The sequence below is a fragment of the Carcharhinus amblyrhynchos genome, chromosome 7, assembly GCF_965287045.1.
Source record: "Carcharhinus amblyrhynchos chromosome 7, sCarAmb.v2.hapA, whole genome shotgun sequence".
In the NCBI taxonomy this organism is placed as follows: domain Eukaryota; kingdom Metazoa; phylum Chordata; class Chondrichthyes; order Carcharhiniformes; family Carcharhinidae; genus Carcharhinus; species Carcharhinus amblyrhynchos.
Window position 1 is genome coordinate 69,298,780 of NC_137330.1, and position 22,834 is coordinate 69,321,613.

The 22,834-nt window shown below is 42.1% G+C and overlaps 2 protein-coding genes across 3 annotated transcripts in view; one reads left to right on the top strand and one right to left on the bottom strand.

The window, feature by feature from the left end:
• mcm9 (minichromosome maintenance 9 homologous recombination repair factor) overlaps positions 1 to 15,086 on the top strand; it is a 41,137-nt gene extending 26,051 nt beyond the window's left edge. For both annotated transcript variants that reach the window (XM_080192552.1, XM_080192553.1), the window contains 6 exons: positions 2,518 to 2,692; positions 4,364 to 4,566; positions 4,726 to 4,929; positions 10,292 to 10,374; positions 11,302 to 11,447; positions 12,986 to 15,086. In XM_080192552.1, coding sequence (XP_080048678.1) covers positions 2,518 to 2,692; positions 4,364 to 4,566; positions 4,726 to 4,929; positions 10,292 to 10,374; positions 11,302 to 11,447; positions 12,986 to 14,456 — 2,282 coding nt within the window. In that variant the 3' untranslated portion in view covers positions 14,457 to 15,086. The remainder of the gene's footprint in view (positions 1 to 2,517; positions 2,693 to 4,363; positions 4,567 to 4,725; positions 4,930 to 10,291; positions 10,375 to 11,301; positions 11,448 to 12,985) is intronic.
• The window catches only part of LOC145345031 (G-protein coupled receptor family C group 6 member A-like), a 178,147-nt gene that overhangs the window by 84,622 nt on the left and 70,691 nt on the right, over positions 1 to 22,834 (bottom strand). The gene's annotated exons all lie outside the window — the stretch shown is intronic.

Below are 22,834 nucleotides of genomic sequence, written 5' to 3' on the forward strand. Positions count from 1 at the left end.
GTAGGATTCTGTATGAAGACAATTTGCAAGTAACTTTTTAATGTTATATAAGCACCCAGTTCTACTTTTATTTTAATTTTCAAATATTTCAACTCAAGCAATTGCCACACCTTTTGTTTGGTGTGAAGTGGACTTCAGAGATGCCAGATGATATTGCAGTAATGACAGTGCATATTGGTAGACACTACTGATAAAAAATTGTTTAATTCCAATTGGTTCAGTACTGTGGAAAAGGAGAGTCAGAAGCTCTACTGGCTCATTTATACAATTGTCACCATTTATCAAACATGATGAGCGTACTTCCAGGATGAAAACTAATAACCCCAATTCTTTATTTGTTCAGGTTCCTTTACTGAAACATTTATTCATCTCCTTAGCACAAATTTCTGTAATTATAAACATATTCTTACATAGTGTTACACTTTGGGGAGTAATAGGGAGCTGGTGAAGGTGATTATCAGTCTATTGAACCACATCATGAACATCCCTTCTGTGGCCAGCAAGACTAGGTGTGGGACTTGAACCTGGAGCTCCTGGCTCAGAGGCAGGGACTCTACCCCACGAGACCTCTAATGTATCTACTAAGAGGTAAAGTCGCCGTTGTCCCACATGACCATAGGTTATTCTCCCCTCTGAGGGGGAGAATGAAGAGTGGTGATTTAACCTGAGGATCACCACATTACAGGCAAGGAATGAGGTTAACAAGGTGGAGCCTTCATAACCTCAGCTGTTACGGGAATTGAACCCACGTATCGATGTCACTCTACGTCACTTATCAGCTGTCCAGCTAACTCACAAATAGTGCCCTTAAGTTTACAGCTGTGTTTTAAAGGATCCTCTCAGTGGCCAAAGTTAGTGTTGCACCCTGAGAAGTTACATGCAGACCGCAACAAGAAATTATGTTTTCTGTAAATGTCAGTGAAATAGTTGCAGTGTTTTTGACTTTTGATTAAGTAACCCACAACCCCTTGTGTCTCAGTTCTACTTTAAGTATCCTGAGCACCAAAATAAATTGACTAAATGACTATTATCTATAAATTAAAAATATTTTGCCTATTGAGAACTTTGAGAACTTTACCTGTTAGAAGTTCACATTTACAATAGATTCTGCCTGTGTAAACTATCCTGCTGTGATTATGCACTCCTGCCAGCAGTATCAGTATAATGCTTCTATTTTCCATCTCCCCTCTCCTCAGCCTATGCAACCTAGAACGGTACAGCACAGGATAAGGCCCTCCAGTGCGAGATGTTGTGCCGAACATGACACCAAATTAAACTAATCCCTTCTGCCTGCCCTTGGTCCATATCTCATCTCTCTATTCCTTCCATAATCATGTGCTTATCTAAAAGCTCCTTAAATACCCTGTTGTATCTGCCAGCACCACCACCCCTGACAGCACATTCCAGACACCTACCAATCTCTGTGGAAAAAAAACTTGCCCCTCATCTTTGAATTTTCCCTCTCTCCCCTTAAGTGCAAGCCCCCTAGTACTAGATATTTCAACACTGGGAAAAAGATTCTGACTGTTAGCCTTATCTATGCCTCTCATGACGTTATAGACTTCCATCAGGTTTCCTCTCAGTCGTTGCCACTCCAGAGAAAACAACCCTAGTTTGTCCAGCCTCTCCTTATAGCTAATACCCTCTAGGCAGCATCTTGGTAAACCTCCTCTGCACCATCTCCAAAGCCTCCACATCCTTCCTGTAATGTGGTCAAAGGATATGGAGGGAAGGTGGAATCAGGCTATTCGGTTGGATGATGATAATGAATGGTGGGTCAGGCTTAAATGGCCAAGTGGCCTCTTCCAGCTTCCGTTTTCTATACTACTTTGACTTTAAAATTGGTATTGGTCCAGTATTCCTAAGCCCTATAACGTGAATACAATTCTCACCTCTTGCAGCAAGCACATTGGTGCTAAAGCAATTTGCCTGCTGTATATGTTGGCTGGCTTTTGTGATCAACGAATTGTAATGCTAAATAGAAAAAAAAAAGAAACTCTACAGTGCCCTTTGTATTTTGCACAGGAATATTGTCATGTGATTTATTTAGTACATATTAACAAAGTTGAAACCACTAAATGAGCATCTTTCTGCCCAAAATTTCCAGCACATTTAATACACTGCAGTGACTTAGTAATGGAAACAATGGTAATTAGTTAGTGCTGCAATCACCAATTCAATTGTAACAGTTTAGAAGTTTAATAGCCACAGCTTTGAAGCACATGCCATCAAGAGTGACGTACAATGTTCTTGATGCCTGCTGTATTTAAAACTTCAAACACACTAACAACAACACTAGTGGGTATATTTATCACATAGTCTGTAGTGATTTGGCAAGAAAAGTTTAAGCCACTTTCAAAAGAGCAACAGGATGTTGCTGTTAAATGCTGGCCTTGCTCACCTGGAGAATGAATGAATTTTTAAAACATTGATGGGAAATGTACTATAGTTGGCTTTCACTCCCTGTGAGAATCAGCATGTGAGATCAGTATGTGTAAATCCATCTGTTTCATGTAGGTTTGACTGTGACTGCAGTAAAGGACTCGGGTGAATGGAACTTGGAGGCAGGAGCACTGGTTCTAGCAGATGGAGGGCTGTGCTGTATTGACGAGTTTAACAGTATTAAAGAACATGATAAAAGCAGCATCCATGAGGCAATGGAGCAACAGACTATAAGTGTGGCAAAGGCAGGGTAAGATGTTCATTCCTATCCCTTGAAACTGTTAGCTGCAAAGGTCAAAGTACTGTGATATTTGCTTTCAGACTGTGCTCCAAAATCTTAAAATATCTGTGCAACCAGCCTATCTGGCTGCAGCAAAAAAAATTAATTAAATTTTAATTACAAATCATTTGGACAGCCAGCCAAATGTTTGTAATATCAACATATGAATACCCTGAAGGCAATTGTGAGATTAATGTTTGATCCAAATATCCTCAATGACCTTGGATTAAAAGATGGCATGTTGTACAGAATGTTTTTAGAAAGTTATCTTAACTTTTCCCAAATGTTGTATTGGTATTTGGCATCATGCGATCCATTTACTGCACAACTTTATTTTAATATTACTACAGTTCCTCAACTGGCATGGTGACTGTTAAGCCAATTCCCACAGCAAGGCTCCAAGAATGTAGTTCTGTTCTATAGGTATTGTGTAGCTGGAAGTGATATTTGGTTATGATAATGAACTAGCAACTTAGAGATTGAGGATTTAAAACGCATCATGGCAAATTGTGAAACTGAATTCTGTTACTCTGGTGCTGCCAAATTGCTGTAAAAATCCAACTAGCTTGCAACATATCTTTCAGGAAACCTGCACATGGCTCCAATTCCACGATATGTATTTGACTCTAAACGCACTTGGAGAAACTGAGCATGCACAATAAATGCAGCCTTGCCTGTATCTCCTATATCCTGAGAACAAATGGAAAAGGAGCCCTCTCCCTTCTACCTGTCTAACCCATGCTCTATTTCCTTCCTGTCATTCATCCTTTTTAAAACAAGCAATCTTGGAAGCACTGCATCTATAGTTTGATTGGGCAGATGGTTAATTGCAGTGGAGGAGATGAAACTGTGCTTCAAATGTCCATGTCCAACTGCTTGCCCAACTTTAAAGTGCCAATGAATTTACATCTGTGCAACATAATGTTGACAAGACCAAAACGTTTCTCCCATCCTCTAGGCTCCTACCAGAAATGTTGCACCTCATCCCCTTTGGCAGCTCTCTGGTTGAATGTGGTTTTGCACAACCTCAGCACCCAACAACCCTGAGCTGCGCTTAAACTCTCTCTGTCCCATCTTTACCTTCACGCTAACTATACTGAAATCCGCGCCTTTGTCACATCCAGGTATAACTTTTCCAAAGTTTAAAAAACCTGATTATCACTCACTGTAGTAAAAACAGGAAGAGTATACAATGCAGCATTTCATAATGACATGATGTAGGGATTTTCGTATGATTCCCACCTCTAAACCCCAGTTCAGTAACGGTCCACAATTCCATCCTGATGTGATTTCCGTAGCCTCCCAAAACCTGCCGTCCTCCATCAAAATTGCACAAGTTCAGAAATATCCATTCCTGCCATGGTCTCGACAATGTAGGTACAGTCGTGAGCAAGCTCCTGACCGGGCTGATCCTACGATGATATTGCCAACAGCAGAATCCTGGATTTTGATCCCACCCATCATTTTTAAAGTCCGCCCCACAAAAGACTCATGTCAGGATAGTAAAACTGCTGAGGCACTGATGATATAAGTAGAAAAAAAATGTTGCTCCAATAGTAACTGGTTTCAATACAGGATTATTTCTATGTTCAATATTCTAACGTAGTAGATTGATATTAACCATCTTTTTTCCACATTTAGCATGGTGTGCAAGCTGAACACAAGAACCACAGTATTGGCAGCTACAAATCCAAAAGGCCAGTACGATCCAGATGAATCTATTACTGTAAATACGGCACTTGCTAGCCCACTCCTGAGCAGATTTGATCTAGTATTGGTACTTCTGGACACCAAAAATGAAGAATGGGACAAAGTCATAGCTTCTTTCATTCTGGAAAACAAAGGTCTGCATTTAAGATCAAAGAAACCTGTTGTTTTTCCTTTTTCCAAGATTTATTTATAAAGCTTGCCACTACATTCCAATAGTTTCAGTAAATATTTGCAGGGTGCATAAAATATTTTTGTATTAATCACAGAAATATATCTTACTTTCAATTATTTAGCCTGTCCCACGGTCTCTGAAAAATTGTGGAGCATGGAAAAAATGAAAACCTACTTTTGTCTCATCAAAACTTTACAACCTAAAATTTCTGGTGAAGCAAATAAAATCCTTGTGAAGTATTATCAAGTACAACGTCAAAGTGGGTACAGAAATGCAGCCAGAACCACAATACGTATGCTCGAGAGCTTGGTTCGTTTAGCTGAAGGTAAGGCACTTTTGGATTTTGTTCAGGTCCTGGACCAGAATCCCAATTTACATCAGGAAGCCAGACTAGACCCCAGCAATTTTTCTATTTTGGCGTAAATGTGAGGATAGGATGTTTTGTTCCAGCAGTAATTCAGCTTACAAATTAGAGATCTTTTGTAGTGAAACAAACTTTATTTAATAACGTTGTTTAAATCTCATTCTAACAAATGAAGCAGTTTAGCTATTAGTAATTGAACAATATTTAAAAATGAAAAGAAGCAACGTTACTTTCTAGCTTATGACTGTTCCTGCTCCAAATGAATCCCTTTCAAGCATTGATTAAAACTACTGTCCGATAAATGCAAATGGCAAACTGAGGCATACTTGCTATAATGTGTGGACACTTGTGAGGCTCTCGGAGATAAACTGAGTTTCAGAGCAGCTTATAGAAGCTGTCTTCAAACAGTTCCCAGCTCGAACTCCAAACTGCAAAACTTTATTTCTCTCTTTCCAGACCTACATTATCACCTGACCCTGTCAGTCAACTTAATCAGAATTGCCAGGGGAACTTCTTGTACAAACACAAGCCCATTCTCTCTATCAAGGTAACAAGTTCCTAGTTAAAATGCCCAATGAGCCAGTTGAGGCTACCTCATTGAATGTTTTTAAGGCAAGGATCGATACATTTTTGAACAGTAAAGGAATTAAGGGTTGTGGTGAGCGGGTGGGTAAGTGGAGCTGAGTCCACAAAAAGATCAGCCATGACCTTATTGAATGACAGAGCAGGCTTGAGGGGTCAGATGGCCTACTCCTGCTCCTAGTTCTTATGTTCTTATTAACTTGCTTTCACAATTCCTGAGCTAAATGTAATCCAGGCCAAAGGCTGCCTACAGAATAAATCTGAAATTTTGAAAATCAAGCAAAAAAAATGTATATATCTATTACCCTACTATCATCATAATTTTTACTTAGTTTGGTTTTTATGGATATACATATAATTTTTCTGAAAAGTTTTGTATTACACAATATAAATACAGCACATAGGGAAGCTGACAGTAAATAGCCATACTTGTGAAGGACAGTTGTTCCTCTACTCAAAAGGAGATGTTCTTTTGATGCAACAATGAGATGTTTGTAACCACTAGAAAGATTATGGTGGTACAGTGGTTGTCACAGTTGCCTCATAGCGTCAGGGATCTGGATTTGATTCTGGCCTTGGGTGTCTGTCTGGGTGGTGTTTCCAAGTCTGTGTGCATTTCTTATGGGTGCTTTGATTTCTCCTCACAGTCCAAAGATGTGTAGGTTTGGTGGATTAGCCATGGCAAATGCGCGTGGACACGGAGATAGCTTGGGGATTGGGCCTGGGTAAGATGCTGTTTCGGAGAGTTGGTGCAGACTAGGTCGGCTGAATAGCCTCTCCCTGCACTGCAGGGATTCTATGATTAATTATCTTTATGGTATTTTTGAAAACTGCCTAGTACAAAGCTTCACCATGAAACTCAAAATGTAAAATATTTATTGATAAGATCCTAGTTATGACAACTTTTCATGCAACAACTTTTCTCCTTGCAGCACTAAATTGAGGTAGTGTTTCAGTTTATGAAATGCCATGACTTATTTATTTGTTAAACTGCGCATTGGGCTTGCAGTAAATATGTAATTATTAAATTGAGGCTTTGAACACTGATTATAACAATAACTTCTTTCAACATTGTAGTTTGCAAAGATTAAAACTGTTTAGCAGACCATTAAAATTCCTCATGCAACTGCTCCTCCTCTCATGTTCTGCATGGTGCTGCCACATGATGCCACTGTTGCCTGTATAGCTGTCAAGAGCAAGACTGTTGGGTTCCAGAGGCATTTGCACAAAGTATTAATTTTACTTCTCAGTCACTCTCTGTGAAAGTCCCACACTTTCCATCTTACGCAATGCAGTTTCCTACCACAGTCCAAAGTTGTGCAGGTTAGGTAAATTGGCCAGGCTGATTTGCCCCTCAGTGTACCAAGATGTGTAGGTTAGTGGGATTAGTGGGGTAAATCCGTGGGATTATCGGGACAGGACCTGGGTAAGATACGCTGTCAGAGAGTTGGTGCAGAATTGATGGGCCAAATGACCTCCTCCTGCACTATAAGGATTCTATTATTCTAATTGTTCAGAATAAAACAACCAAGGTCCTTTGGTTCTATATTGTTGGAGATACAGCAAAGCAATGATGTTTGTTTCTGATGTGGTTGCAGTAGCTGAGGTAGTGAATGAACGAGTTGTTCCATAAAAAAACTCGCCACAAATCCTCAGCTCATCATCATTTGTTTAGCTATTTTGCCAGTGCAAATGGTGATTATGACATCAGAATTTAATGGTAGTGCTTTATCTCTGAGTCAAAGGTCATGGATTCATACTCCACTCTAGGACTTCTGTATTTTGTTTAGGCAAAGACACCATTTGAGGTAGTCTTTAAGTTGCTTTTTTGAACTGAGGCCCCATGTGTTTAGCCTGCTAATCACATCAGAAGCTGGTATTCTGTGGCAAGTGGCTCACCTCCTGTCTTCCCAAAAGCCTCTCCACAGCTGATTACCATGGCTGGTCTCGTTCTCTCAAAGGTCAGCCCTCCCCACAGCCCCAGGAAATTGATGGTGTGGGATTTGGTGATGGAAATGTTACTGAATGTCAAAGGGAAGCCGTTAAATTCTCTGTTGTTAGAGTTGGTCATTGGCCGGCCCTTGTGTGCTTCAAATGTTACTATTTGCCAGCCCCCACCGGGATATTGTGTAAATCAGGCATGACCACCTTTTATTTATCTGGTGATTTACATCACTCTTGTAGCTGTTGTAATGCATGAAAACACCATGGCCATTGAAGTTGCCAGGGCTGACATGAGACCTGTATGGAGAGCAACATAGAAGGAAATAATGTTATATAAAACTGTCCTCATCCTGCTGCTTACATTGATGCTAAGTTCCAGACAGTTGTCTCATGTTTAGATTACATTGTTGTCCGAGTCCTGTGCTTACAAGGCAGCAGTAATCTCACTCTTGGATTACATCCACAAACTAAAAGTGAGACCAATAATTAGTGAGAACCTTTGTTTCAGAGAAAATACTTCTCTACAAAATGGATAAAAGCAAAAATAATGAACAAATCTGAGATGGCACACAGCTGAGATGAACTCACTTGTTATTTGAACATTTGCTGAACTTGGAAAGGAATGTTAGGGTAACTTGCGTGGGTTTTCGTTGTTCAAATAGATCAAGCCATTAATAATTTATGTTTCAATGTAGCAAAGCATGTTGGAAACTGGTTCCATCAAAAGATAATGAAAGCCTTACAGACTTCTAATTTTTTTTCAAATAATAATGAGGGACGATTCCTCTGTGCATTCAGATGTACTTAAAATGTAAATGTGTTCTTTACAAATAGGTTCCTGAATTAATTATTGATGGTAGGTGGAGAAAATCTTCCTCCTGCATTTACAAATCAAGATATTTTGCTGATATATTTAATTATACAAGTTTATTTAGAATGTACATATATTATGGCCAGTTCTCTATCTCTTCGCTTTCAGACCATAAGACATGGGCCGAGTGGCCTAATTCTGCTCCTATCAACATAAGAACATAAGAAATAGGAGCAGGAGTAGGCCATCTAGCCCTTCGAGCCTGCCCCACCATTCAATAAGATCGTGGCTGATCTGAAGTGGATCAGCTCCACTTTCCCGCTTTCTCCCCATAACCCTTAATTCCCCTGTCTATCAGAAACCTATCTACCCGTGACTTAAATATATTCAGCGAGGTAGCTTCCACCACTTCAATGGGCAGAGAATTCCAGAGGTTCATCACCCTTTGAGTGAAGAAGTTCCTCCTCAACTCCGATCTAAACTACCCCCCCATCTTGAGGCTGTGCCCCCTAGTCCTGCTATCCTTTCTCAGCGGGAAGAATCTCTCTACCTCTACCCCCTTCATTATTTTATACGTCTCTATAAGATCCCCCCCTCAGCCTTCTAAACTCTAACGAGTACAAACCAGTCTATTCAGTCTCTTTTCATAGTCCAACCCCCTCATCTCCAGTATCAGCCTAATGAACCTTCTCTGCACTCCTTCCAAGGCCAATATATCCTTCCACAAGTGTGGCGACCAAAACTGCACACAGTACTCCAGCTGCGGCCTCACCAGTGCCCTGTACAGTTGCAGCAAGACCCCCCTGCTTTTATATTCTATCCCCCTCACTATAAAGGCCAACTTTTCATTCGCCTGCTTGATCACCTGCTTCACCTGCAGACTGGATTTTTATGATTCGTGCACAAGGACCCCCAGGTCCCTCTGCACCGTAGCATGCTGCAGCTTTTCGCCTTTTAAATAATAATCCCTCCTACTATTATTTCTACCAAAGTGGATAACTCCACATTTGCTAACATTATACTCCATCTGCCAGGTCCTCGCCCACTTGCTCAGCCTATCCAGATCAAGTCTGCTCTGCCATTCAATCACAGCTGATATTTTTCTTAACCCCATTCTCCTGCCTTTTCTCCATAGCCCCTGACCCCCTTATTAATCAAGAGCCTATCTATCTCTGTCTTAACGACACTCAATGACCTAGCCTCCACAGTCTTCTGCGGCAAAGAGCTCCACATTTGGAGGAAGGATTGGAAGGCACTGTTGCTAAGTTTGCAGATGATACAAAGATATGTAGAGGTACTGTTGAGGCAAGGGGGCTGCAGAAGGACTTGGACAGGTTAGGAGAGTGGGCAAAGAATTGGCAGATGGAATACAATGTGAAAAGTGTGAGGTAATGCACCTTGGAAGGAGGAATGGAGGCATAGACTATTTTCTAAATGGGAAAATGCTTAGGAAATCAGAATCACAATGGGATTTGGGAGTCATTGTTGAAGATTTTCTTCAGGTTAACATGCAGGTTCAGTCGGCAGTTAGGAAGGCAAATGCAATGTTAACGCTCATGTTGAGAGGTATAGAATATAAGAACAGAGATGTACTACTGAGTTTGTATAAGCCTCTGTCAGACCCCATTTGGAGTATTTTGAGCAGATTTGGGTCTCATATCTAAGGAAGAATGTGCTGGCCTTGGAAAGGGTCCGGAGGAGGTTCACAAGAATGATCCCTGTAATGAAGACCTTGTTGACATTGTCATATGAGGAACGGTTGAGGACTCTGGGTCCGTACTTGTTGGAGTTTAGAAAGATGAGGGAGGATCTTATTGAAACTTACACTGTATCCAAGCCTTGCAGTATCCTGTATGTGGAGAGGATGTTTCCACTAGTAGGAAAAACTAGAACCCGAGGGCACAACCTTAGGCTAAAGGGACGGTCCTTTAAAACAGAGATGAGGAGGAATTTCTTCTCTTTTAAAAAAGAAACTTTGTTTTTCAGCTCACTCAAGGCTGATGTTCAGAGACACAGTAACTGTTGAAGATGCCATCACAGTGATCTGTGTAATGGAGTCTTCCATGCAGGTATGCTTGTTACCAAGAATTAAAAAATATTTTTACAGTGAAACTAGACTAAAAATGGCCATCTGTGTAAAGAACACAGTGTCAGAAGGTCAGAAAGTAGTTGAGGCTAAAACATTGTGTGATTTCAAGACAAAATTAGAATAGCTGTTGGGACTAAAGAGTATAGTGATCTAGGGATATGTGAGGAAGGTAAGATCAGGATATCAGAATGAATTTGATGATCATTCATAAGCAAATGAATCGTGGAACAAGCTCGAAGGGCTGAATGGCCTACTTCTGCTTCTATTTTCTATGTTTCTATGTCAGTACACAATACCCTGATACACAATTGAAACTGCCACTCAGATTCATTCCAATAAGATAAAATCAGTAGAAAATGATTTCCTTTTGTATCTTGAGGATGACACAGTGGTTAGCACTGCTGCCTCACAGTGCCGGGGACCCGGGTTCAATTTCTGGCTTCTGTCACTGTCTGTACGGAGTTTGCACATTCTCTCTGTGTTTATGTGGGTTTCCTCCAGGTTCTCCGGTTTCTTCCCACACTCCAAAGATGTGCTGGTTAGGTGCATTGGCCATGCTAAATTCTCCTTCAGTGTACCCAAACAGGCACCGGAATGTGGTGACTAAGGGATTTTCACAGTAATTTCATTGCAATGTTGATGCAAGTATACTTGTGACTAATAAATTAACTTAAATTACAAAAAGTAAGTGTAGTTTATAATTTATTTCATTTTTAATAAGATGCATGTAAGAATTGCTGGGTTCAGACTAAACTAATTATTTTGATATACTGCAGGCCACTGGGAGGAGATTGATTTTAAACGGTGCAGGTAGCTTGTACCATATTGTGACAGGACAGATTTGAAGGGTGTTTGTATAGTTTATATATGTTCATATTATCAAATCTCTGATGCTTCTCATTTCCAGGGAGGAGCTCTACTTGGTGGTGTCAACGCATTGCACTCTTCCTTTCCTGAAGACCCAAAAGAGCAATACAAAATGCAATGTGAACTGCTGCTAGAAAGATTGGGCTTAAATGATATTCTCCATCAAGAGCTACAGAGACTAGACAGGTGAAATGACAGGCTCAGCCCATAGGAGGCTGAGAAATGTCCCAGAGATTTACTTTTATTTGTTTAGTATATTTGTTATTTAGTTATTTATTACAAATAAAAAAAACTATCCAATATCCCTCAATAGACATGACCAGAGATAAATTAACTGTTAATCTCTTGGGATTAATAGTCTTATTAGTGACCTAGTTGCTAATAAACATCATAAAAATGTATCCAAGACTGAAATTGAAATCAGAAAAATAAGTGTCCAGATCTTGAATTTGCTTTTTGTTTTACACTTTGCTCCTTTAATAAAGTTAGACATAGAGGGCACGATCTTATCACATTAGCGTGACGAACTGGGAAGATAGCGTGAGAGGCAATCTTCCCATCCCAGTTTCACCACTGAGAATGGTTTCATGTCCATAAAAGGCAGGCAAGCCTATTTGGATAGAATTGACTACATTAACGTGTACTTACCGGGTTTGGCATGGCTTTTTCCTTGGATGCTTCCCGCACCCGCCCGCCCGCCCCCCCTGCCCCCCCCCCGGGACATCACATTGGCAAGAATTATTTTTGCTCGGTGCAAAGTTCCCAGCTATCAAAGAAATTGACAGAGTACCAGAAGATTGCAGTGCTGAGTTTGTCCAAAAGGCAGGCGTGTAGGCATCCCATTTTCATGCTGTTATGACACTTAGTGGAATTTTCCCAAAAAATTTCTCAGAATGTTTAAGGACAAAAACAGGAAACAGGACCATGCAATGCTCCAATTTCTGCTAACTTGAGAATGCTCTGAATATCTTGATTCTGACATTTTGATGAGGCCTGCATTTATATGTGGAAGTTCACATATTCCAATAGTGCGACTATACTGTGCTGTTTTAAACTGGTCAACGTGCAATTATAATCTGAAAGCAAAACTTTCACCTTTTAGGGGAAAAATGATATCAAAAATGCTCCATATACTTCAGAATTTGAAAACTGATTTTAATCTTCAGAGTTAAACAACTGGCAGTAGATTGACTGCCTGTTACATACCTCACCTGAGTTTCGTTAACATTGACCAATAACTGGTCTACTTCTCAACTATTCCAGTTGCTGAAAATTCCAATCAGCCCTTTGGTGTTGCTATGGACGTGGACTTTACATATTAAAACTATTTTGTAGCTTTTATAAAACCCAAATACTTTTAAATAAACTGAGAGGATCATCAGTTTAAGTCAGTGTTTTACGTTACTGAAGTAATTCCTCAGAGGTCCATGTCCCTTCACAAGATTCCCCTTATTTACAAACTCAATTCCACTCCTAAGAGTGCTTCAGGTACAAAGTCCGAATCTGGAGTGCCAGTAGCCCTGATACTCCTCAATATATGCAAAGATGAGACTCCCAATCAGGGAGGCCAATCTCATGGGCCTCGTTGAGGTCATTACAGTTGCACTTAATCGGGGATCAGAGAGGAAAGTCCTTGTTCTTGTTTAGGTATTAACTTATGTGAATGCAGCGGATTTTGTTACATCTGTAAATGTATTTTATGACACATGAATATTTTCTTTAAGGGTTCTCGGTGAAAAAGAGCATGATCCACCTATTGAATGTATAAACCCAAGTGGCAAATCCGATCAGTTTTTCGATTCTGCTCTTTATTCAAGAAGTGATGTGAAGCCCAGTGCTGTTCAAGATGGTGATCAAACTGATGATGGTCTGACCTGGTTTGTTGATTTTCAAAGAAAGAATCATGAAATGCAGCCAAAAGGTAATGAAGTTGTGCAGAGCAAATCCGCTACAAAAGGTGTGCCATCAGAGAATTCTGATCAAAGCCAATTTCCTGAATTAAATTTCAATCCGTCGCCAATAAAAAACCCAGAGGGAATGGCAACAAGCGGAAACACATCTAACAGGATTTTACAATCTGAAAGTTCTTGTAGTCCAATCAAGGATTCAGGAATAAATAAGACCACTCGCACTGACTGCTTAAAAAGGCTGACGAATGCTGAGATTGATACTTCTTCAGACACATCCAGTTCTGCTGTAACTGTGCGGGTATCAAAAAAGCTTCATAGGTCTCGGGTTTCGCAAAGTAGAATGTTGTACGAACGTGACAAAACATTTGGGAACGGTTACTCAACCGAATCAAGTGAAACTCGTGCACTTTCTAACTTGGCTAACACTCGTTCAGATGGCCTGTGTAGCAGTTCTGACCAAGGTCCTTCACATGGACTAAAAGCTGCTGCAAATAAGTCAATGCATCCATTTGGGACAAAGGATGCAGCGCAGGAAAGCAGCAGTACTACTCCGGATTTGGAAACGAATGGGAATTCTACCAATCTACTGACCAAACTGAAAACGTTTACATTCAAACCAAAGCAGAAGTTAAGACATTCGGTTGCAGATAATTCCGCTTCTGACACTTTGATGCCTAATCCTGGCACTACTGAAGTCAGAGAGTCAAATATCGAGTTGATATTTGCTTCTGAACAGCCAATGCGAGCCAGAAATAATGGAAAAAATTCCCAAACAGTCCAGGCTGGTATGTCTAAAAGTAGAGTCCCACACAAAATGAAAAGCAAAGGACCACCTGTTGACTGCAAAGGAACAGAAGGCGGCTCATTCGAATTGTGTAACACTTTCAATACCACACACGAGGTGCAAAAATTAACACTGCCTGAATCAAAATGTTCACTTTCTTCAGAGCCCAAAACAGACCAACAAACCAGCCAAGGTTCAGCTGCGACAAGCCAGGTGAAAGTGACCCCCAGTACTTTAGCAAAACTCGCTAGTTTCTCTTTTAGTTCACCGTCTGAGAAGAAAACTGAAAGGAACGCAACTGAGAGGGTAACTGTTGTGGCACAAAATTCAGATACCGATTCTGCAGTAGCATCTAGAAAAAGGAAAACATTCAGTTTTCCATCAGCTGGTACCATGAGAGGCGTTATGAGCAAGTACCTCTTTTCTACCGATGAGTTGGAAGATGATTGTATTCTGGATTTTGACTGGGATGAAGATGCAAGAAAAAAACCCAGAGCATAATTGATATCTACCGGCAGGGCACCTCTATAGATTCTTTTAAAAAATATAGGCCTTTCCACCTTTGCAATGAACCCATCTGAAGCTAGAAACATAGTGATGCATCCCACTGTCAAATTTTAACATCACCTGCTTGGAAAGAAAAAAATGTCTATTTCATAAAGTCAAATCCAATGTTTGGAGAAATTACTGTTAAATCTTCTGGATCTAACAACTGAGACATGGACATATTTTATAAATATGCACACCTGACTGAAAATTCTGTTTATGCGAATGCATAATTCCTTCAGATGTGCTCCCAATGTGAAAATTCAGACTTGCAGTACACGTTTGTAACATTTCTAAATGTCAAAAAAAGATGCAAAGGAAATGAGCTGAATTGATAAAAACCCATATGAATTCTCTGATAGTAGATGAGTATTACCTACTGCCAGACAAAGGTTGTAAATACGACGTTACAATCAAGATTGTATTTATTTTGTAAACTTTTTTTTGCGAAGTAACAAATCAGTCAGTCCCATGCAGTGATCATTATGTAACTGCATTTTTTTTTGATGAAGTGCTCAGCTATTTTTAGTGCTTGGTGATGGAAAGAAACCAAATATTCTATTAAAAGGACACTTGATTCTAGGATGAAGTAGTGCACTTTGTTATGCTACATTTACTGAGCTGATTTACAATCTGTAAGTAATTACCTCAGAGAAGCGGTCATGACATATCGTTCCTCATTAGAATTTCTGATAAGTTAACCAATTCAGCACTGGTTTATACTCACATTCTTTAGTTTGTGAAGTAATAAATCCAGAAAAGATAGACCAACATCTCTTTAGTTCATACTGCAGAGCCTTTCCACTCAATATTCCTCAGGTGGGCCACCCCAATTTAGTGGAGAACAGCAGCCAAAGGAAGAAATCTCCAACCCATGTGTTATAACGTAGGGAGAGGCGACATTACAACTCGCTTTGTGATATTATCACTGGATTGTTAATTCAGAAACTCAGCTAGTGTTCTGGAGACCCAGGTTCAAATCCTGCCATGGCAGATGGTAGAATTTGAATTCAATAAAAAATATCTGGAATATTGGGGGCACAGTGGTTAACACTGCTGCTTCACAGTGCCAGGACCCAAGTTCAGTTCCAGCTTCAGGTCATTGTCTGTGTGGCATTTGCACATTCTCCCTGTGTTTACATGGGTTTCCTCCGGGTGCTCTTGTTTCCTCCCACAGTCCCAAAGATGCGCGTGATAGGTTGATGGGTCATGCTAAATTGACCCAAGTGTCAGGGGATTAGCACGGTAAAAATGTGGGGTTCTAAGAATAGGGCGTGGGTGGAATTGTGGTCAGTGTAGACTCGATGGGCCGAAAAGCCTCCTTCTGCACTGCAGGGATTCTATTAAATTCTATGAAATTCTATTGTATTCTATGAAACCATCAATTGTCAGAGAAACTCATCTGCTTCACTAATGTTCTTTAGGGAAAGAAATCTGTCGTCCTTACCTGGTCTGGCCTGCATGTGACTCCAGAGCTACAGCAATGTTGTTGACTCTTAACTGCTCTCCAAGGACAACTAGGGATGGGCAATAAATGCTGACCAGCCAGCGACGCCCATGTCCCATGAATGAATAAAAAGATAATAATTGGAGATGATATGCTGCTGGAAAAAATTTCCACAGGCACTTTATTACTTCCTGTTCTTTGCTGTAGTTACTTTTAAAGACTGAAATTCTTTCATAACCGAATGACATGGTACACAGCAGGTGAATGACTTCACAGAATTGAAGGAATTAATGTCCGCTTGAGGAGCAGTAGTGGCAAGTATTGCAACAATTAAATGTTTCTGTTATCTGCATAACGTTAAATGTATGTACATATATAAATATAATATATAAAGCTGTGGGGTTAACACAATCTGAACAATGTGCTCTTTAAATACCATGGTGGATTTTCCAGTGGACTATTACTAAATTATTGAGAGCAAGGTGGAGGATATATTGTTTTTTATAAATACATGGAAATGGTGGGATGTTGGTGAGGGATGTGGTGTCTGGGAAGTAGTTTTGATAGAGTGCTAATTTAAGAGACATATGGAAGTAAGGATCCCAGAAACGAGACGCATCGTCAGGCAATAAGCAATTGTGAGAGCATAAAGAGTAGATGGTGGAGGAGGAAGGATATTTACGGGACTAAATATCTGTATCACGTCACTAAAAGTAGTGACATGACACAGATGTGCAGTTAGTCATCGTGGGGAAAAGGAGTATAGTGGCTCTTATTGTTTCAAGGAATTCAGGATAAACAATAACCAAAGTGAGCGATGTGGGTAAGTAAAAATTCACATTTCATTCACCTGAGCCACACATTGTTGGATGAATTTGATGAATTTCTAGTCATTTATTGACAAATTAATTCATTCTCTGGATCCCAGTGATTTGCCAACCCACTAGAATTAATTAACTGGTATTTGGTCACATTTTTTTTTCCCCTGCTTGTTTCATTGGCTCAGCAGGATATTACATAGTCTGCATGACAGATTCATTTGGCTCGGTTGCATAATTAAACACAGTTTCCATTCTCTCAACCAGGAAAGATAATTTAATTACAAAATGAATTGGCCAAATTTAATTTACTTTGCCATGCAGCAGTAAATTAATTCTCTGGATTCCATTTAGCAGTAAGCAGGTTTGAAGAGGAAAGGGTGACGTCCATCACCAAAGCTGTCTGAATGCAGGACAGACATACTGGGGGTAATGCAATATTAGAGGGAGCAGGGCCCAAGATGATTGGGAGTATTTCAGTACAGCTCTGAGTGGCAGTTCAGGGAGCATAGCCTAGGAGCAGGAATGGCTGGGAGTGAGACCCCTGAAAACAGTAAGCAATTGCGTGGAACTAACAAAGTTAAGGGGCTATCACAGAACTGGTATGGTGTAACTCAGAGGAAAAGCAATGATTGAATCAGAAATAAAACAACAACTGACTTTACATTCAGAGTGCCTGAGATCAGCGTGGGCAGGAGTGGGTGTGAAAGCCTCTGCCACCCAGGCTGGTGGTGTTGACACGATGTTACACTGGCTGGCCAATTAATAGCCGTCCAGCATGGAAAGGGGCTCTGTGACAGGCTGAGCGCTGTCAGGAGGAGGGCGGGGGAACTGAGAAAAGGAAGGGTGTGGACTGGCACTCCCAATGTGGTCCCTTGGGGGACAGCCATCGGTGTCTGAGGGAACTGCTGACTTGAAGAAAAAAATCAGTGGGAAAGCTATGCCATGAGTCTCTAGGCTGCACGATCATAGACTCTAGCCACATTTGTTAATTTTATTTGAACCCTGACTTTCATCCCACTCTGGATCAAGATTGCAGCTAAAACGTGAAGGTCTCCTGGCCAACCCTAAACCCTAAAGGCAGGTGGGCAATGTAAAATTCCAGTCAATTGCTGTTTAATTAATTAGAAGTAGCTTCATTGTTGGTGAGTGAGTTTCCAATACGCGCTTATATCTGCCAACCAATATATTGTGTGAGGATGCGTGTCTGACGACATCTTGCATGATTTTACACATTTCTGGAATGGGCGCAGACCCAACTGAGTGATCTAAATTTCTGGCCCAGGACTCTCAGCAGACTGAATGGCCTGCCAGCAGGTTAGGAGAGAGAGCAAGGTATAAAAATGGATCGGCCTAGGCTAGAGATCTAGAAGGAAGTGATTTGCATGATTGAAGGGGAAAATAGAGAAACAAGTAGGAGAGTGAATAGCACCACCTGGAGCAATGGTAGGTGGAGTACCTTAGGTTGAAAGTTGCAGAAAGCCAATTGGTAGCATGGGGAGAAAGATGACAAGGTAAGAAGACATGCAGTCAATGTACTTGGAGGAAGAAAACTTCCCAAACCTAACCAGTTATGTGAAGTTGAACTGAAAGCTAGTGGCTGCGATTTCGCATCCCCATTGATCCAGGTTGCAAATCCTGTAATGGCTGCTAAATCTCTCAAACGTCTAAAAACAGGATATGCGGCAGTGAGATTTTCCCCATCCCCGCCAGTGACGTGATCAGATTTACTGCAAAAAAGGCATGAACCTGACTTGCAGAAATTTAAATAAATTGGCATCTACTTTTCGGCCTTGACACTGTAACATAGGCCCACATCTTACCTTCCCATTCAGTCACTGTGAAGTCACACCAACGCGAATCACTACTGGTTTTAAAAATGTCGGGGGGCGCAGAGGTTTGTATAGCCCTGGCGTGGTAAGGGACATAGGGCATGGCCTCCTGCCATCCTGACAGTGCCACCTTGGCATCAAGGGTTGGCTTGCTGGGGAACCACAGGGGGAGCTCCCCTTATGTGTGGGGTGGGGGTGTGCAGTACTTGGTGGGTTGGTGGGAGGGAACAGTTCTTGTTGGGGGTGTTGTGTGTCTGTAGTGGGGGTGGGGGAGGGGAATGTTGTGTCTGTATTGGAGTGAGGTGGGGGGAGGTGCTGTGGCTGTGAATGGGGGGGGGAGAGATGCCACCCCTATACCAGTGAGGGATGGAGTGGGAGGGTGGTGGAATGCCTCAATGCTGAGGGAGGCTCGAGTCATGCTGATGCTTGCATGTGGGGTGTACCCCTCCTCCATGTGGCACTTGGGGGTTGTTCCCCTTGTCGTCAGGGGTCCTAATCTCCATCTGGGGGGGAGTCCCGATACCTGTGAGGGGTTCCTAAAATTTAACTTTTGAGGCTGTGAGATCTTTGTCAGCACTCTGAAATTGCACAAAGTGCTGTTTAAGTCAGGCAAGAAAAGGCATCTGTAAAACTGTTGAGTTTCACACAGCTCATATCAGCCGATCCAACACTCTGCAGTTTAAGGAAAATTGCACCCAGTGGAAGATCTTTCTTCTCAACTTTTCAAAAGGCTGAAGTAACCCTGGTGAACAGTGTGGGGTTTCTATAGCTCCATCTGCTGATACAACTGGGACTGTGACAACTAATTTTCAGCACGCAATGAGAGCCCTTAATTGTGGGAACACACAGGAATGACGGGGAATTGTTAATATTGGAACTTAAAACCCCAGAGGGAGATATTTGCCCATCTCCAAAATAAACTGTGTAGCTCCGAACAATTTTAGAAACATAGAAAAACTACAGCACAATACAGGACCTTTGGCCCACAAAGTTGTGCCAAACATGTCCCTACCTTAGAGATTACTAGGCTTACCTATAACCCTCTATCTTAGTGAGTTCCATGTACTTATCTAAAAGTCACTTAGAAGACCCTATTGTATCTGCCTCCACCACTGTTGCCAGCAGCCCATTCCACGCACCCACCACCCTCTGAGTGAAAAACTTACCCCTGACATCTCCTCTGTACCTACTCCCCAGCACCTTAAACCTGTGTCCTCCTGTGGCAACCATTTCAGCCCTGGGAAAAAGTCTGACAATCCACTCAATCAATACGTCTCAGCATCTTATACACCTCTATCAGGTCACCTCTCATCCTTCGTCTCTCCAAGGAGAAAAGGCCGAGCTCCCTCAACCAATCCTCATAAGGCATGCTCCCCAATCCAGACAACATCCTTGTAAATCTCCTCTGCACCCTTTTCTATGGCTTCCACATCCTTCCTGTAATGAGACGACCAGAACTGAGCAGAGTACTCCAAGTGGGGTCTGATCAGGCTCCTATATAGCTGCAACATTATCTCTCGACTCCTAAACTCAATTCCTCGATTGATGAAGGCCAGTACACCATACACCTTAACCACAGCTTCAACCTGTGTAGCTGCTTTGAACGTCTTATGAACTCGGACCCCAAGATCCTTCTGATTTTCTACACTGCCAAGAGTCCTACCATTAATATTACATTCTGCCATCCTATTTGACCTGCCAAAATGTACCACTTCACACTTATCTGGGTTGAACTCCATTTGCCACTTCTCTGCATCCTATCAGTGTTTCACTGCAACTTCTGACATCCCTCCACACTATCCACAACACCTCCAACCTTTGTGTCATCAGCAAACTTACCAACCCATCCCACCACTTCCTCTTCCAGGTCATTTATAAAAATCACAAAGAGTAAGGGTCCCAGAACAGATCCCTGGGACACTCCACTGGTGACCGACCTCCATGCAGAATGTGACCCATTTGCAACCGCTCTTTGCCTTCTGTGGGCAAGCCCGTTCTGGATCCACAAAGCAATGTCCCCTTGGATCCCATGCCCCCTCACTTTTTCAATAAGCCTTGCATGGGGCACCTTATCAAATGCCTTGCTGAAGTCCATATATACTACATCTACTGCTCTTCCTTCATCAATGTGTTTAAGTCACATCTTCAAAAAATTCAATCAGGCTTGTAACGCATGATCTGCCTTTGACAAAGCCATGCTGACTATTCTTAATCATATTATACCTCTACCTTTACTATGTAATATGTGAATTTATTTAACGGCGTCCCCGCCCTCCCACAAGGTCAGGAGAAAGGAAGGATTCTTAGGCAATGGCAGCCTGCCACCTTGGCACTGCCCACAGCACATCAGCTAGTGCCAAGGAGGCAAGTCCAAAAGGATTTGGGGTCTGTTGAAGGAGGGGACGCTATTTGGCACGGCAATCAGTGGGAGTGGGAGTTCTCACTGTCACTCTGCATTTGGGATCACAGGCAGAGGGAGGGAGGAAGTGATCGTGACTGGCCATCAGCGTGTGGGTGGGATTGTGGGGGCTTTGGGGGAGAGATCGGGGATGTCAGAGGAGGGGGGAGATCGGGATTGGCTTGATGGAGGGAATCGCAGAGATCGGAGCTGGCCAGATGGGGAGATCAGGGCTGGTCTGGAGGGGGCGGAGGGGAGGTTTGGGAGTGGACTTTGGGACTTACCTGGGGAGGTTCAGGAGGCCAGCAGTTGGGGTGTGGCAGGAGTCTGCAATGCCAATGATGGGGGGATTTGCAGGGCTGCCCAGCAGTGATTGGCGCTTGTGCAGTGGCCTGCTCAGCACTATGCTGCCCACCTCGCATGATTTTCAGAGGGAATCCTGCTGGAGCACTCTGAATCTCCGACACAGTGCATCACAATCTGAAAATCCCTTTTTTAATAAAAAAAATCAGCAGGTGTTGCTCCTGTTTACACAAAAATTGGGGACTTAGGATTTCTTTGGGAGAATTCCGTCCTCTATGTCAAAGTTGAGTACAAAACCTACAATGCAGATTTTTGTGCTACATTTGGAGTTGAGTACCAAAACTGTATGTTTTTGAAGCTAGACAAGCATATTTGGAAGAATAGAGGGTCACGATAATAGATGTAGAAATGGAAAGATGGTAGGGGGCTTCAGTTGAGTATGCATTGGATAGGTATGCGAATGGTTAACTGAAGGCATTTTGATTTTGTACTGTGAATCCTCTTATCTCAAGGTTTAGTCATCCTCTCAGTAATGATATGGCATCTGGATCTCCTTAATATCTGAATCTATTTAGGCCTATACTCTCTGGAATTTAGAAGAATGAGGGGAGATCAAATTGAGGCATTCAAGATGATAAAGTAGACATGCTTCTGCTGGTGGGCCATTCTAGGATGAGAGGTCATAACCTGAGGATAAGGGTTGGCAAATTTAAAACAGTTTTAAAGAGAAATTACTACTCCCAAAGAGTTGTGAATCTGTGGAATTTGCTACCCCAAAGTGCAGTGGATGCCAGGACAGTGAGTAAATTTAAGAAGGAGTTGGACAGATTTTTAATTGGTAATGGGTTGAAGAGTTATGGGAAGAAGGCAGGAAAATGGGGATGAGGAGCACATCAGCCATGATCGAATGGCGGAGCAGACTTGATGGGCCCAATTGCCTAACTCTGCTTCTGTATCATTTGAAAAAAAACAATTTAAGTGCCCAACGTGCAGGAAAACAGGAGTTTTTTCCACCTGTTTTTTGGACGAACTTAGTTTAATGAATTTCTGGCACAGTGCAAAGGACATCAGGGGATTTACGCCGATAGGGGAGGGGGTCAGAGCTTAAACTCTTCTCAAGGTGTTGGCATTGGTCTGCTGAGGGGGCTGTTGTGCATGCGCCGATCTCCCAATACACTGGGAGATTGGTTGACATGCCTCCCCCAGTGGATATTGCCGACCTCCAAATTGCCAGCCTTGATGTCTTCTGCCCCCACCCCTCGCCCCCTCTGGACAGCTTCCGTGACTTCGGATCCAGCCTCTGACTGCTGGCCCCATCCACTAGCCCCCACCCATCATGCAGAGTTTTCCCCCCCCATTCCCGCCCCTCTTGGCGGCACTGCAGTGTGCCTGCTGGGCACTAGCATTGTGCCAGTCTGAGTACCAAGATGCCCAGTGGGGTGTGCCAGCCTGGCACTGCCCAAGGTTTACAACCACTCACCTGTCCCCAACCACCCTCAATACCCTCTGGTCCCACCAACAAGGCCATCACACCT